We start from the raw sequence: 16,273 nt of genomic DNA, 5'->3' as shown, positions 1-16,273 counted from the left end.
GCCCTATTCAAACCATCCTTAGTCTTCTAAAAGGAGAACAACACAAGATACAAATCTTCTATAGCACAGGAATGACTGATAAAAGAACTGTCTTATGTTCTTGTATATATAACCAACATTTTCACCTACAAATTTGGAACTACAGTTGGTCACCAACTTACAACTGACCACTTAACAACAGATTCAAAATAAGTTACTTGCAACTTGTCCTCAAAGTTACAACTGCCATATCACTCCCACAATCAAATAATCACATTTTGGGCATCATGTTTTGCAACTTTTTTTCTGGCAAAAAACACCCATTGGATAAGCTGGGTTTGGATTTATGACCAGATAATTCACTTAATGACTAACTGTTTTTGCAAAGTCTTGCAAATTTCTAATTGTTTAGTATAGTAAAGCATTTTGTACTGTGAATACATTGAATAAGATTTTAAATGTCTTTCTTCTGCATTCCTATATCCGTATTCTGTTCCCCAAAGTAACTATATACCACAATGTATTCTGATTATATAATGTGGAATACCTAAATGTATCAAGTAAGGGGATTTGGGAGCTGAAGCTATGTCTCCTGAGATCCTTCCTAACAATATCATAGGCCTCTGCTGGAGCAAAGGTAATTTCTCCCCATCCCCTGCTGTCCTTCTGAGATCACTCACGTCTTCGCCTTCATAGCAATAGCGATAGCACTGAGACTTACCGCTTCACAGTGCTTTACAGCCTTCTCTAAGCAGTTTACAGAGTCAACATATTACCCCCAACAATCTGCGTCCTCATTTTACCAACCTCGGAAGGATGGAAGGCTGAGCCAAGCTTGAGCTGGTGAGGATCGAACCTGGCAGCGAACAGCGAGTTAGCCTGCAATACTGCATTCTAACCATTGTGCCACCAAGGCTCATGACAAATGGCTGAGAAGGGTAAGGAATTCAGAAATGAATTCTGGTACCTGTTCAGGGAAATAGATTATACCACTTGCTTCATTTCAGAGGCTGCAAGTTCTGACATCGCTGGTTTAAAGAATCAATTGACAAACTGTTCTTATAACTTATAACTATTCAAAAGCGAGCACCGCTGAATTTGGTAGTCCTTAACGCCACAGCAGTATGCAGAGAACCTATTCTCCTGTGGCACAATCAACATGAAAAATAGCACCCATATCTTACTCATATTAATTTCATGTGCAAATTTGATCTCACCTGAGTTGCTATATGCCAAATCTTTATTTACACCATCCAGAAAAGGGACCCGTATAAGAGCAGGCTTTCCTCGGCTACGTTTGTGTGGTGGCGGACTACTGTGAAAAAAGGAGGCATGACAAGAAAGTGAGATACTATAATACCATTTGATAGTTAGCTTCAGTTCAGTTCACATAATGTCATGAACTAAAGGAAACTAAGGAGCCAAGTCACAAAGGAGTGTTATTTTCTGGGATGGTCACCATGCTAGTGTGAAAGCCATTCCTCTGGGCTTGATATGCAATTTCAGCATCCTTCTCCAGCGGGCCACAAGACCTTTACATGAGATGGATATCTGCAGGGCAACTGAAACCACATGAAGGAAAATAAGGGCAAAATAATTGCCGATTGATTGAATATTTCCTATTTCTAAACTGCTCATTTCCCTCAGAGAGGGGCTCTGTTATGTCTTTAAAATAATGATTAGCTGCTTCCAGGAACTGCATAGGAAGAATGAGGAAGCAAGCAAATGCCAAGGAGGCTTCACATTGTTGGGAAAGATAAAGAAAGACGAATGACAAAAAAAGGATTTAGATGTCTGCTGGACGAGGCAAACCATTCTTTTTGTAGGGAACTTTCCTAACATTTGAATTTATTCTTGACCTTACAGTACCCATATATCTTGAAATCATCAGGTAAGTTAATTTTAAAATACTAGTGCAAAATGAAAAAAGGATCAGAAAATAAATATGCTAAATAGGCAGGGCTTCCCCAACTTTCTGCCAAACACCTGCCATCACATTTCCCTTTAGTGTAATCTTATTTATTTTATTTATTTATTTTATTGAATTTGTATACTGCCCTACTCCCGAAGGACTCAGGGCGGTGAACAGCCATGGAATAAAACATATAAATACAAAATTTAAAATAAATTAAAATGAATTAAATAATTTGGCTGAACAAATTTAAAACCCCAATTATTTAAAACCAGATTTAAAATTTCCATTTAAAAAGGGGAAAGACTTAGGTCAGGCCGGTTTGGTGAAATAGGAAGGTCTTAAGCGCGCGACGGAAGGTACGCAGATCCGGGATCCTCCGTATCTCCGGGGGGAGCTCGTTCCAGATAGTAGGTGCCCCCACAGAAAAGGCTCTCCCCCTGGGGGCCACCAGTCGACATTGTTTGGCCGACGGCACCCGGAGGAGCCCCTCTCTATGGGAGCGTACTGGTCGGTGGGAGGCTATTGGTGGTAGCAGGCGGTCCCGTAAATAACCAGGTCCTAAGCCATGGAGCGCTCTAAAGGTGATAACCAAAACCTTGAAGCGCACTCGGAAGACCACTGGGAGCCAGTGCAGCTCGTGCAGGAGAGGTGTTACATGGGAGCGCCACGTCGCTCCCGTCACCACCCGCGCGGCCGCACTCTGCGCCAGTTGGAGCCTCCGAGTGCTCCTCAAGGGGAGCCCCATGTAGAGAGCGTAATCTTAATGTATATACACCTCTTATCAAAATCCAAACAGAAAAATGGACACAAATATACAATGAAAATAATACTATGAAACTTTGGAAAAGGTGAATTTGTTGCAACCATATATTGTAACTAAAGGGTTCTTCATTCCTCCCCTGGACTTTGTCTGTACCTTCCCAAGGAAGATATACCTTAGACTGGGAAACCCTACTATAAGGTAAAATGTATACTGCACATATGAGATCCAGCACTACTACTGAATTGTATGTTGCCCAAAACATAAGCCAGGAACAATCACCTTGAAATCTGCAAAACCTTCTACAGGAAATATATAAAATTAGTAGAATTCTAATTATTTGAATGCAACCACCCAAAAGGGGTCTTACCTGCAGATATCAAATGAAAGACCGCTGCCACGTCCAGAACTACATTCTGAGTCAGACCCACTTTCTATATGCTTCCTGAAGCCATTGGTCACAGCTGCTGAGAAGACAGATGAGAATAAGTCTAGTTACACATAATAGTCTTCTTCAAAAGATATTCAGAGATTCGTCAAGGAAAACTCAGAAACACAGTTAGACATTCCAGCTAATGAGATTAGTTGAGCACGTTCAGAATGCATTTAAGATTTAAGGTGACAATTGGCATGACCTTCCGAACGTTTGTGCAGAGTGGCAGCCCAGGAACATTTTCCATCTGGATATGTGCAACTATTTTTGATTCTAGAGAACTGGTTGTGCAGTAAAATGAACTTAATCTAGCTGTTTTGGCAGCCAGAGAAGTGTTTAGGAACATACACTATTACAACTTCATCATGCTTAAGGAGACTCCTGTGTGGGCGTAGGAGAACTTATAATGTTGCTTTAGCTTTTCAAATCTGAGCCAGATTCACCAGCATCCAGTGAGTTCTGAATTTCATTTATGATGCCATTGCATTGAACCCAATAAAGCTTAATGCAGTTAACATGTAGATTGTGTTAATCCAGATAGAGTAACTGTTAAGAAAAGTGAAATATACGTAAGAACCCATTTATTAAATGATGCACATTAGACTCTGGGGAAAATGTGAGCAATTTTAACTCCTTGTCCTAATTGCAATATAACATTTGAGTATGAAGCCTGATGGAGATATTTATCAAAGTAATTATTCTAGGGACAATCTGATTAATAGAATCCTACATTCCTTTGATCCTCTCAGATGGTATTTTTCCAAATTAAGTTAAGAGGATAACACTTTTAGTTTTATATGCACATTTTGCTTTTCGCTTTATTTCCCAAAAATAATAAAGAAGCCAATTAGTTCCAAGTTATCCCTTCAAACTAATAGAACTCATTCAAAATACATGTTCACTGCGTTTTCAATTGCATTTTTTTCCCCAGCATAAAAGTCACTTCAAGGTAATTTTGTCTTTCTTCATGTGCATTATTATAATAGAAGAAGTACAGTAGTAGAATAAAACAGATAATTCAATACAGTAGGTTAGGGGGGTATTTCAAGGATTATATTCTGCAATTTTATGCAAGTGCCTGATCATTAGGGGAATCTTGCGTATACTGAACTAATGTTGAATCATTTGTATGTATATTAATATTTACTGTCTTTCTGTAAACATCTTTTAATTCATAGAAAATATGTAAATCATATTTTCTATGAATTAAAAGTTATTTTGGACCCAGATAACTAAAAGAGAATGAAAACATATAGCATGCAAACCTAACATTATATGGATTATAGGTAATCCCTAACACACAATTTTGAGCATTAGTTTTCAGTATGATTATAAATATAAAGAAATATAAAGAAATACAGTTCATATTGAATTGTATACTTAATGTTCTACATATAGGTTTATTTTGGTTTTGCCTGAATATAATTATCCCATAAAAATAGTACTGTGTATCAGTAATTCTATCAGTCTCTCATAGAATTAATTTTGGAATGGTCTTCATTCCAACCATTATCCCATGATTTTTCAACAGCTACGTCTTTTATCCCTATCCTTTTAAATTGTTGTATTAAATTTTGATTCTTATATCCATTCACACAAGAATCCCTTAGGCACCTCATTACTTTTCTTCTGAGAATATGTATTCGTTTTAGTCTTTATTTAATCCCAATAGATTATTATGCATTTGTATTATAACAAAGGTGCTACTTTTCTCCCTACTGTCATTTCCTTTATTGTGACGATTCTAAAGGGAAAAAAAACTGTTTAGCTATCTTCTATATATTCACTAATACCTGTTATTATAAGCATTATAAGTATAAAGGTATAAAAAGTAGTAATATTCTTGGTTCTAGAAGAAGGAAGGCTGTACAGAGGAAGAGAAATTTTAACATGAAAATGATATAAACATATCTTCACTTTTGAGCTTAGTTCTTATTGAATAATTCTTATCCAACTAAAGACACTGAAATTGGGAATAAAATTTACAATGATGCTACAAAAGGAAATCCCCCTATAAAAGCAGTTGTCTTGGGAGTGATTAATAATAGCATCACCACGTTCTGTTTAACTGCCCTATGTAAAAGGAGTTTAAATGCTTTTAGAGATATCACTAATGCCTTATCTGCCTGATCTGTTTGAGGTTTACATATGCTAAAAGTGTTCCAGACCTACTAAAATGACAATCTTTGCCATTTTGTTTCAGGTTGTGTATGATCTACTATGTTTTATGATGATAATGAATTTTATTTAACTAGAAACAAGATTGAGCAGTAAAACTGCCAAAAAAATTGCCAACACCAAAATTATTCCTCTGATATAAAATGCTCCAAAAGGATATCTTTAGATGTGGTGAATTAGCAATTAAATGGCGAAAATGGTTCAAACCATCATAAACTGATTAAACATTAGATTGAACAGGAACGCAATCTCATGGTCATAGATAATTGTGGAGTAACAATCAGAGGGACAAACAGAAACTTGGCTCCCAAATAAAATGCATTCATTGAAATACATCAACCTCAAGAAGACTCCCTATGGATGTTATTTTTTAAAAGAAAGGTCCACATCACCCCCTCAAAATATAAGGATGAAATCATTCTATTTTGTAAAGGATTACCATTGACAGTAATAAACTATCTGATCTTATTTTCTGCCAATTAGTCTTCATTCTTTTTCTTAACAAATGTGTCCTTATAATTATTCATGAGAAGAAAAGCAGAAAACTCCCTTTTCTTCTATATAATTTTCTATTCACGAACAAAAAGATAAAAAGGATGGAGTCTAAGGGGGAAAAGTCTGAATGAAAACAGTTTTCAGCAGAATATTAGAATCTTGTAGTAATCACTGAGCTGTCACACAAATGCCTCAAATGGGAAAAATAACCGCTGCGCTTACTAGTCAAACTAGAATATGAAACTACCCTGATAGTTTATTATTTTTAACAAGAGCTGCTATGTAATCCTAACACACACCAAGATGATTGCATCTGAACTCAAAAGCAAACAGGGTTAAGCTTAATTAATATTTGGACAGGAGACCTGCAGGTGATATCAGAGCTATTGTGCATAAGCTTTTGAAATAAGACTACACAAATGTATAAAACATGGATGCAGGCACATAACACACATCACTGATTATGTGACCACCATATATCATTGTTGACTCTACGCAACCACGAAGGTATTCTCCATGACAATCTGTCCCTAATATGCTCCTTCAACTCTTCCAATGGCACCCTCATTGTTACACAACTGAACCCTCAACAACCCAAACACATAAAAATCAAAATACCTTGGGATATACCTAAGTGGGAGATTTCACCTGCTACTAGTTTCTCAAAATTGGATGCTCCCGAAATATGAGAATTCTCACAAAACGTAACTCTCTGGTACTAGGTTGAAGAAGACAGGCCCATGACTTTAACATTATTTGCTGCTACTTAAGAAAATGCTGCATGCACCAGTTATCAGAGATACTGTATGTACTACCAGTACTTAAGAAAACATGTCTTTGATCCTGCAATATATTAAAATTACTGATATATATTTTGTCTCTTTTAAACAGTTTTCAGGGGAAATTTTGTTATTCATAGGATCATTCTGTTGCTTTTTACTTGATTATTGTATGCCGCCTAGAGTCACATCTTGTGATATGGGCAGCCATATAAATTTGATAGACAAATAAATAAAAGTACTCTGTGGAGCACATAGGTAAAAATATTGCTTTTGGAATGGTTAAGGATAATTTGATTCTCTCTCTTTTTAAATATTGAAATAATATAATGGATCACAGATCAATGTTCACTGTGTAATGATTGCAGCATCAAATATTAACTGCCACATGTGAATAAACTATTAAACATAAGCATCATCGGCAGAACTTCAAATATGAAAATTTTCAAATATGTTTTTCAGGGAAGCCTGATCCCACAGTCACTTGTGAGTCATCACGTGAGCCTTGAATTCAAAGACACATTAAGAGAAATGTTAGAACCTGCTGTTAAATATTTCAGATCTTATAAATAAATGAAGCTTTAATACTATTGCATTCTTCCAGGCACCATCAAACTTGTGTCTGGCACATTATTTTGTTCTATTCTAAAAGCAGTAGAGAAGATTCTGGTGTTAAATGCTTACATCAAATGTTCACTGAAAAAAAAATCTCAATAGTATCAGGATTCATTCCAATGAAAGAGTTATAAAAAGTAATATACATAGTGACCCTCCCCCAAGCAAAAATATGAAAAGAGATCTAGGCAAAGGGAAACATTTTGGGGTGAAAAAAAAGAAACTTATACCCCTTTCTACTCTCAAACTCTCAAATGTTCCAAATCCTCCTAAAAACAGTCCTAGCAACAGAATAAATAATAATAAAAATAATCTAATCAATTACAAATCAAAAAGTCAGCATATCTTCCACAACTCAGGCTAATCTTCTGTTTGGAGCCCATAGCTTTCTCTCAGCCTGGTCTGAAGATTCCTATGATAGATACTGCACAAAAGCCAATTATCACTCAGGGAAATCTTGATGCTATGGAGATAAGGACATTTCTTGCCAGCCAGCAAGCAGATACCCTTACTCTAGAAATCTCTGACTTTCCAAAACATCAGAGGAATGAAAGCTCAGGGGAGTCACCTGTCACTCCTGCCTGCCTGGGGGATTTCTCGTCATCACTCTCGCTGAAGCTCCCACTCTGTGGCTGTTTCCAAGATGGCTGCTCACCCTCTATGCTGGAGGGGGAGAGCTGCCCACTTTGGCTGTGGTCCTCTCCATTCTCAAGGGGACAGTCCAGATCTCTTTGTAGTTTCACCCCGTTCTTGGCTTTTTTAAAAAGGACAGAAGTCCGCCTGCCCACGCCACTAAACGGGGGACTGGCAGAAGTGCCCGTAGCCTGAAGGGCCAATCCATTCAGGGTGTTGTCGCTGAGCAAGTGGTGGAAGGCGTGGTGGCTCTCCCTCTGCAGCGTCTTCTTATCAAAAAGCTCACCCTCGGACTTCAGCCGTTTATGCAGTCTGTTCAAGGACTTGCTTTCGCTAATGGGTTTGAGAGTTGGAGGGTCCTGCAGAGAGTCCAGCTCCGATAGGGAGGGTGCAGGTCCTGTGGGCTCCAGGGTAGGGGGAAGTGGGGGCTTGGTGTCATCTGCTAAAGAGAAAAAGAATCTGCTTGAACATTTTACAAAGTATTCCCCAAAGTAGGATCACAGCTTTCTGTTTCCTCCTATGATTGCAAGCCAATGGTACATCAGTTAATTAACTACTTTTTGTATTATGTATTTAAGGGAGGCATTCCAAGAATGGGAGAACAAGGCAGAGAGAATCTTATCTAAGTCTTCAGAAGAAACTATTCTGATTCTCACAAGAGCCAGGAAATACATCATTTATCCTATGGCATTATTTAGGATGGAATAAATATGCAAAATTTCTTAATCCCCCACACATTACATTTAGAAGGATTTACTTCTGAGTCAATATGCTGAAAACACTGAGCTGCATGAAATTCATTTTCCTATCTTTCTTTACCCATTTTTTCAGATTCTAATACTTTTCAAATAATCTGACCTTCACACGATTCCCTACATATGAGAATCCAGACATTTGAAAAGTCTAGTGTAGAGATTAAAGAAGAATTTCAAATGCAGTCCAAGTCTCTTTAAAGGGATCAAATCCAGTTTCGTGCACACTAAAAGCAGTCACTAATGTATTTTTTTTATTTCAAACAAAACAAAACTGTCACTGTTCCTTGCACAGTCACCAAAACATTCAGAACAGTCCTGATGTGACATATTTCTTGTTCTCTGACACGACTGTAGTATGCTTGAAACTCATAACAGAATGAAATCACACTTGCATTCTTCTCCCATTTAAGTTCTCTTTCCATCCAAACATTCAGTCTAAGCTAAATTATTCACTCCATGTCCTAAACCATATAGCTTTCAACATAGATGACCAGGGCAGAAAGTCAATACAACAGATGATAAAACATGCACGATGCCATCACACAAAAACAACATACAGAGTTGTGTCAGAGACTAGGACACAAGTAGGTAAGGACAACATTTGTTTGATGAAATCATTGGATTTATGCTGTCATTTTATCATCTTCCTCATGCTATTCACTGACCATTCTCACGGAAGAAGGAATGACTCAAGAATTTCCTAACTAAATTAGAGAGTGCTGACTGAAAAATACCATAGTATTTTATTTCTCCATGAATAAGAATGAGAATAACACTTAAAACACTGCTAGAAGATAGCAACATTCTGTAGTTGCTTCACTAACAGTAATTTAGTCCTCCTTGGGGAACTGACCACAAGTGTGTAATTTCTGGGAAAAAGTATGTGGAGAAGACAACTCGAAAGTATCCCTGCAATAGAAATTAGAAAGGTGAAAGTCATTTCCAAGGTTTTCTGTGCTGCCTTATCTTTCTGCTGGTCTGCAGAACAGCTGTTTCACATCTTCTGTTCTTAGACTTGGAGTGCTATTTGAATAACAATAATTCTCTCTCCAGTTATTATTCCCTTGCAGAGAGCTACAGGAGTCTAAACATCTGATGTGTGACAAAATACTAAAAATCTTCAAGTCTACATTTAGAAGAGTACACATATTTTTTATATTACAGGATTCTAGGAAAAAAATACATTTAGCAATTTATGAACCAAAAACTAGAAACAAAGACACATGGAATGAACTCACCCTTAAAAAATTAAATACCCTTCTCACTTCCAGACTAGTTTTTAGAAAGAGCAAGGAAAGATGTTTCTCTGTCATTTTCTCTTCCAGCATGTAGTAATACTTACAAATCAATTATAAACCTTGGAAGACACATGTTGTATTTTTAAAAAAACCACATTATGCTACTAACCATGGACAAAATGGAAGTGGAAATAGCAAATGGACATAACATTCTGAGTAGATATGAATAGGACAGCAAAATCTCCATAATCCTAATCAAGTGGTGTTATTTTTTAATGCTATTTCTAAAAAGCAGGCATGCATTTGTCTCTCATGTCAGTCGTGAAAAATGTAGGAAAAGAGGTAGAAACTGATTGTGTAAATTTGGATTGGCTACACGCCCGAACTGTCAAAAATGCTGCATGGGAACACAAGTGTCACAATGCAGAAGGAAAATAAACTACAGAGCAGAAGTATAAGCAGTCCTCATTGCTGAGATACAAGTTAGGGAAATACTGAAACTGCTATATAGGTAGTCCTTGACCGTAATAGAGCCAGGAATTATGATTGTAAATCATGTTGGTTGTTAAGCAAGTTATCCTGTAACCATGTCTGATTTGATGACTTTTGTGGTAGTCAAGTGAACATAGCAGTCATAATGGAATGTGAATGAAATAAACACTGGTTTCCAATAAAACATGTGATAAATGACAGTCATCTGACTGCATGATGCTGCAAACGCCTATAAAATGTGGGCCATTGTTAAGTGCCCAAAATGCAATTATGTGACTGTGGAGGAGGAAAGCAGCCCTAGAAATTTTGAATCTGGGTCATAACTGTCGCTAAGTAAACAGTCATAAGTCAAGGACTACTTGCAATTGCTTCAGAATGTACACCAACTTATCCTGTTGCAAGTTTACAAAAAAGAGATGGGCAAAAATTTGTCATGCTGTGGCTGGATAGCTGAGGAATTCTGTTCTGAAACCCTGGATGTGAAAAAAATTAGCTTTGCTAAATGGAACTTTATTCTGAGGAATACCAAAATGAACAGAGACAGGAAATTGTAATATGAATAAATCAGATCAGCGGTAGACAGCTACAAGGTTACTTTTGTGAATTAACAGATGCCTGAATATTTTTATTGCAGAAAGAGGACATAGAAAATGTAGGTAGTCCTCGACTTATGACCATGCCCAAAATTTATGTTGCTAAGTGAAACATTTGTTAAGTGAGTTTTGCCCCATTTTCCGACCTTTCTTGCAAGAGATGTTAAGTAAATCCCTGCAATTATTAAGTTAGTAACATGGTTGTTAAGTGAATCTGGCTTCCCCATTGACTTTGAGTGTCAGGAGATCACAAAAAGGGGGTCATATGACCTCGGGACTCTGTATAAATATGAGCCAGTTGACAAGCATCTGAATTTTGATCACATGACCATGGGGATGCTTCAACAGTTGTAAGTGTGAAAAGTGACTTTTTCAGTGCCGTTGTAACTTTTAATGGTCACTAAATGAACTGTTGTAAGACGAGGACTTCCTGTACTCTAACTGAACAGTTAATAACCTACTATACTGTGCAGTTTAAGAGTAAACAAATATAGGAAGTCCTTGACTTACGACCATTTGTTTAGTGACCATTCAAAGTTACAATGGCACTAAAATAGTGACATGACTTATATTTTCACACTTATGGCCTCTGCAGCATCCCAGAGTAATGCGATCAAAATTTAGGCACTTGGCAAGTGGTAGATATTTATAACATACTGTCCTGGGATCATGTGATCACTATTTGTAACCTTCCCGGCTGACTTGCACAAGAAAAATCAATGTTGGAAGTCATATTCACTTAATGACTGCATTGATTCGCTTAACAACTGTGGCAAAAAGGTTGTATAATGGGGCAGAACTCTCTTAACTCTCTCCCTTACTTAGCAACGCAAATTTTGGGCTCAACTGTGGTTATAAGTTGAGTTCTATATATAACAACAACAACAAAATCCACTGAAGAAAATGTAAGCTATAAAATAAGTAGGCTCACTATTCTTGTAAGAATTGAACAATTGTAACATCATAAATTAATTATTCTGATGATGGATTGGGGTTTAATATAGAATAGAAGGAAAATTGGAATTTGGTTAAAATTAGAGATGAAAATGAAGGGTAAAATTGGTAAAAAAATAGATGAAAGTGAACACTATGGCAAAAAAGAGGTATGGAAATGGTAATCTTAGTTGTAAAAATTAAAAATTGTTTAAATTTTTAACCGGCCAAATACTCTGATCAGCAAAAATACATTGTATGTTTGTGTATGTGTATATGTAAAAAATAAAGAAAAACTTTTTACAAAAAAACTCCCCACATGAATTGCCCTTTCACCTTTCCTCACTAAGTACAATTGATAGTTTCTTTTCACAGACAGACATATATTAAGGCTGCAATCAAAGTCAACTTGAGAATAATAGGGCTATACTGTAAAATATCTTTAAAATTATATCTATATTTTTCTCGAGGGTAAAGAGAAATTTATTTACTTCCACAAAAAGGGAAGAGATGGATGTTGCACAATACACAGTGCTAAGAATTCTCTATCAGGAAACATCCAATATGGGTTGTCCTCGACTTACAATCATTCGTTTAGTGACCGTTCAAAGTTACAATGTCACTGAAACAAGTGACGTATGACCCTTTTTCACACTTACAACTGTTGCAGTATCCCCATGGTCATGTGATCAAAATTTGGACACTTGACAACTGGCATGTATTTATGATGACTGAAGTGTCCTGGAGTCCCATTTTGCAATATTTCAACAAGCAAAGTCAATGGGGAAGCCAGATTCACTTAACAATCATCTTAGTGCTGTGATCACTAAACAACTGTGGCAAGAAAGGTCGTAAAATGGGGCAAAACTCTCAACTGCATTGCTTAGCCATGGAAATTTTGGGCTCGACTGTGGTAGTACGTTAAGGACTATCCTTACAGCAGTAGCCAGTTCATGCTGAATTTACTGATGACTATTATTTGTAAGCAGGGACGTGATGGCTCAGTGGCTAAGACGCTGAGCTTGTCAATCAAAAGGTTGGCAGTTCGGCGGTTTGAATCCCTAGTGCCGCGTAAGGGGGCGAGCTCCCACTACTTGTCCCAGCTTCTGCCAACTAACAGTTTGAAAGCACGTAAAAAATGCAAGTAGAAAAATAGGGACCACCTTTGGTGGGAAGGTAACAGTGTTCCGTGCGCCTCTGGCATTTAGTCATGCCGGCCACATGACCATGGAGATGTCTTTGGACAGCGCTGGCTCTTCAGCTTTGAAACGGAGATGAGAACCGTCCCCTAGAGCCCGAAACGATTAGCACATATGTGTGAGGGGAACCTTTACCTTATTATTTGTAATGTATTAATGATATCAAACCTCAGCTACACTATTTTTAGGAAAGGGAAGCAAACAATGTGAGCAGCTCTTTTTGTACTATTGCCATAGCATTCTATGTAAATCCCTGAATAGCCCAGCTCAGAATCAGCTCCTGCCTGCTTTTCTATACACAGTATTTTCCATTTTCACTGTCTCAAAACATATTTCACATCTTTCTTTGGGAGAGAACAATCAAGTTAGTTACACACAGTCAACTAATGTCACTTGAAAAAAAAATAATAACAGATTAAGACGCTTGCTAGCTGAAATCACTTATGGCTTTAAGTCATGATTCATTTTGGTGATGGTTTATTGAACCAGTCATGGTATTCTGACTCATTTAAAAATCCTTAAACATTGTGTACATAAATCACAGTGTTTCGTTTTATGTATTACACATAGACAAAATAGAATCTATTTTGATTCCCACTGCCCACTTGATCAGAGTTCAAGATCCCTTAAATTCACTTATTAATTGGAGAATGTGTGTATAGTTTCCTTGGAAATCTCATGGTATAATATTCACGGCTCATTTTTACAGGTAAGAACACAGTTGCAAAAGACTTCTTTGTCACAGAATAATAGACAGGAAGGGAACATTTAAGCCATCATGCATAACACCCTGCTCAGCACAAATTGAAACATCCTCAACAAATATCTGTTTAACCGATGTTTGCACGTACTCAGTGAAGGAGACCCTCTTACCTTCTCTTGTTATCTGGTTCTGTTGTCAAATGCTTTTAACATTAGAATTTTTCCCCCTAATATTCCATTGGAATAATCTTCCTACAATTTAAACCTGCTACTGCGTGTTATGTCCAACATTTCAGAACAATAGAAAACTGACCTTTTTGGATCAGTGGTGATTTCTGAGCTTGCTTTTCTTCTTGCAGACATTTAATTATTAGGCTAGGTAACATCATTAATGCATGAGGGAGTGAAGTCTTCTTGCTGTTTAAATATGGTGGCTTGTGGTACCAGCCTCCATTGGGGTATTGTTTCTGTCTCAACTGCTCTTTGAATTGAGTGTAGATTCTTCCTTGATTGTTCCTGTTCAGGTTCTAGTTCTTGCTTTTCTATGTGTTGGTTAATGTGTTGTGTGATTGATTGTAACACAATGTACATAACCTATGAAAAGGATAGCACTACCACAGGTATCTCCAACCCCCAGCACCAGTCCGCAGCATGCCAGAAACCATGCCACGCAAACAAGCAAAACTCCACTGCCGGGATGCAGGCAGCACGTGAAACCACATCCCCTCAGGTCCATGGAAAAAACTTTCTCCACAGAACTGGTCCCTGGTGCCCAAAAGGTTGGAGGCCGCTGCTCTACCACACATTAAAAACATCTTAGAAATTACTCCCAGGTTGTTCTGCCCCAGCTACGGACCCCAAAGAATGTAGCACACACTAAGTCTGTACAAACCTTAGTTTACTAAATTAAATCAGTCTTTTTCAAACAAAGGCTGTTAATTAACTTTCTTAACAGCCTACAAGAATCCAAAGAATAAATAATCGCAATCTTACTATGGTTGGCAGAAAGCCCAGAAGCAATTTGCAGAGAACTAAGATCAAGACGCAAAGGAGAGTGAACAAAGTTGTTCCCTGCAAATTGCCTCAGTCGTCGTCCTTCCTTAAATAGGCTAAGGGAGTGGCCAATTAGCCCCAAGCCTTACTCTTGAGGAGACCTCCTCCTGAGGAGCCACTTCTGCCTTTTGGCAACTCTGCGCACCCGTGCATCGAGAAGAGGCTCCTCCTCTTCTTCCACTTCACTTATGGGAAGGCCCTGGCTGAATCCTCGCCTCTGGCACCACATCTTCTCCAGCCTCCTCATTGTCTGACTCGAGTGCCAGCTGCACAGGCTGCTGGTGCAGCACCACACCAGCCTCCTCACTGTCGGAATCAGCTACTAGCTGCACAGGCCACTGACGGGCCACAACACAGGTTAGTATAACTTGTTGGCATTACAGCAGCCCCTAAATCATCAGTATCTATCCAAAGCATCCAAAGCAAACATAAAGACACAACAGCCAAAGAAGACAAAACATGTCAAGTGACAACATACAATGCACGGACCATGCAGATTGCTATACAGGACAAATTGGCAGTATGTAACCATGAAAATCAATTGGCAGTCGGAAGACATGAGGAAAATTCTTTAATTTCACTACATACTGACAAGTACAGATGGTCCTCGACTTACAACAGTTCACTTAGTGACCGTTCCAAGTTAGAACGACACTGAAAAAAGTGACTTATGACCATTTCTCACACTTACGCCATTGCAGCATCCCCATGATCATGTGATCAAAATTCAGATGCTTGGTAACTGACTCATATTTACGACGGTTGCAGTGTCCCAGGGTCATGTGATCACCTTTTGCGACCTTCTGACAAGCAAAGTCAAAGGAGAAAGCAGATTCATTTACTAACTTAACAACTGCAGTGCTTCACTTAACAACTGCGGCAAGAAAGCTCGTAAAATGGGGGGGAAACTCTCTTAACAACAGTCTCACTTAGCAACAGAAATTTTGGGTCATACATTAAGGACTAGCTGTACAAACACAATTTCAATTGGGAAACTATGAATGTTTTAAGCCAGGCCAGATCAATTTATCACATATAAACAGATAACAAATTTCAGTGCCCCATGTACTAATGATTTCACCCAGCCTGGGAATGAAATATCTACAAGAAGCAAATGGAAGCTCAGAGAACACCAAGAGCCCAAAAATTCAACTCTCAGCTACATATGTTCTCTATCAGAAAACAGGTCTCAACCTGCTTTTCTTTAAAGCCCTTTTAGGTACTTGAATAGTGCTATTATATCCTCCCTTAATTTTCTTTTCTCAAGGCTAAACATACCCAGTTAACTCAATGCCTCCTGACAGGTTCCTCTTTATACCAGTTTAGGTTTTCTAAATTTGTTTTGAATTGTAATACTCAGAACTGGACACAACAGCTGAGATGGAATCTGAATAAGGCATAATAACCAAAAGCCCACTATTGCTTTCCTTGAACTGAATTTCTACTACTGAAAGCTAAAACTGCATTTATCTCTTTTGCAGCCACCTACTCTGATGATTCATATTGATTCATATTTTTTCT

At 37.9% G+C, this 16,273-nt stretch overlaps 1 protein-coding gene across 1 annotated transcript in view; it reads right to left on the bottom strand.

The window, feature by feature from the left end:
• The window catches only part of BRPF3 (bromodomain and PHD finger containing 3), a 31,035-nt gene that overhangs the window by 7,086 nt on the left and 7,676 nt on the right, over nt 1-16,273 (bottom strand). Inside the window, exons 7-9 of the mRNA XM_070941462.1 lie at nt 8,074-8,226; nt 3,025-3,121; nt 1,197-1,294 (exon numbers count right to left, since the gene is read on the bottom strand). Of these exons, the coding sequence (XP_070797563.1) occupies nt 1,197-1,294; nt 3,025-3,121; nt 8,074-8,226 (348 nt within the window). The remainder of the gene's footprint in view (nt 1-1,196; nt 1,295-3,024; nt 3,122-8,073; nt 8,227-16,273) is intronic.

Source organism: Pituophis catenifer, unplaced genomic scaffold (genome assembly GCF_029215685.1).
Source record: "Pituophis catenifer annectens isolate HBS135680 unplaced genomic scaffold, rPitCat1.0.hap2 SCAF_3, whole genome shotgun sequence".
In the NCBI taxonomy this organism is placed as follows: domain Eukaryota; kingdom Metazoa; phylum Chordata; class Lepidosauria; order Squamata; family Colubridae; genus Pituophis; species Pituophis catenifer.
Note: the sequence above shows the minus strand (reverse complement) of the source record. Positions and strands in the feature narration are given on the sequence as shown.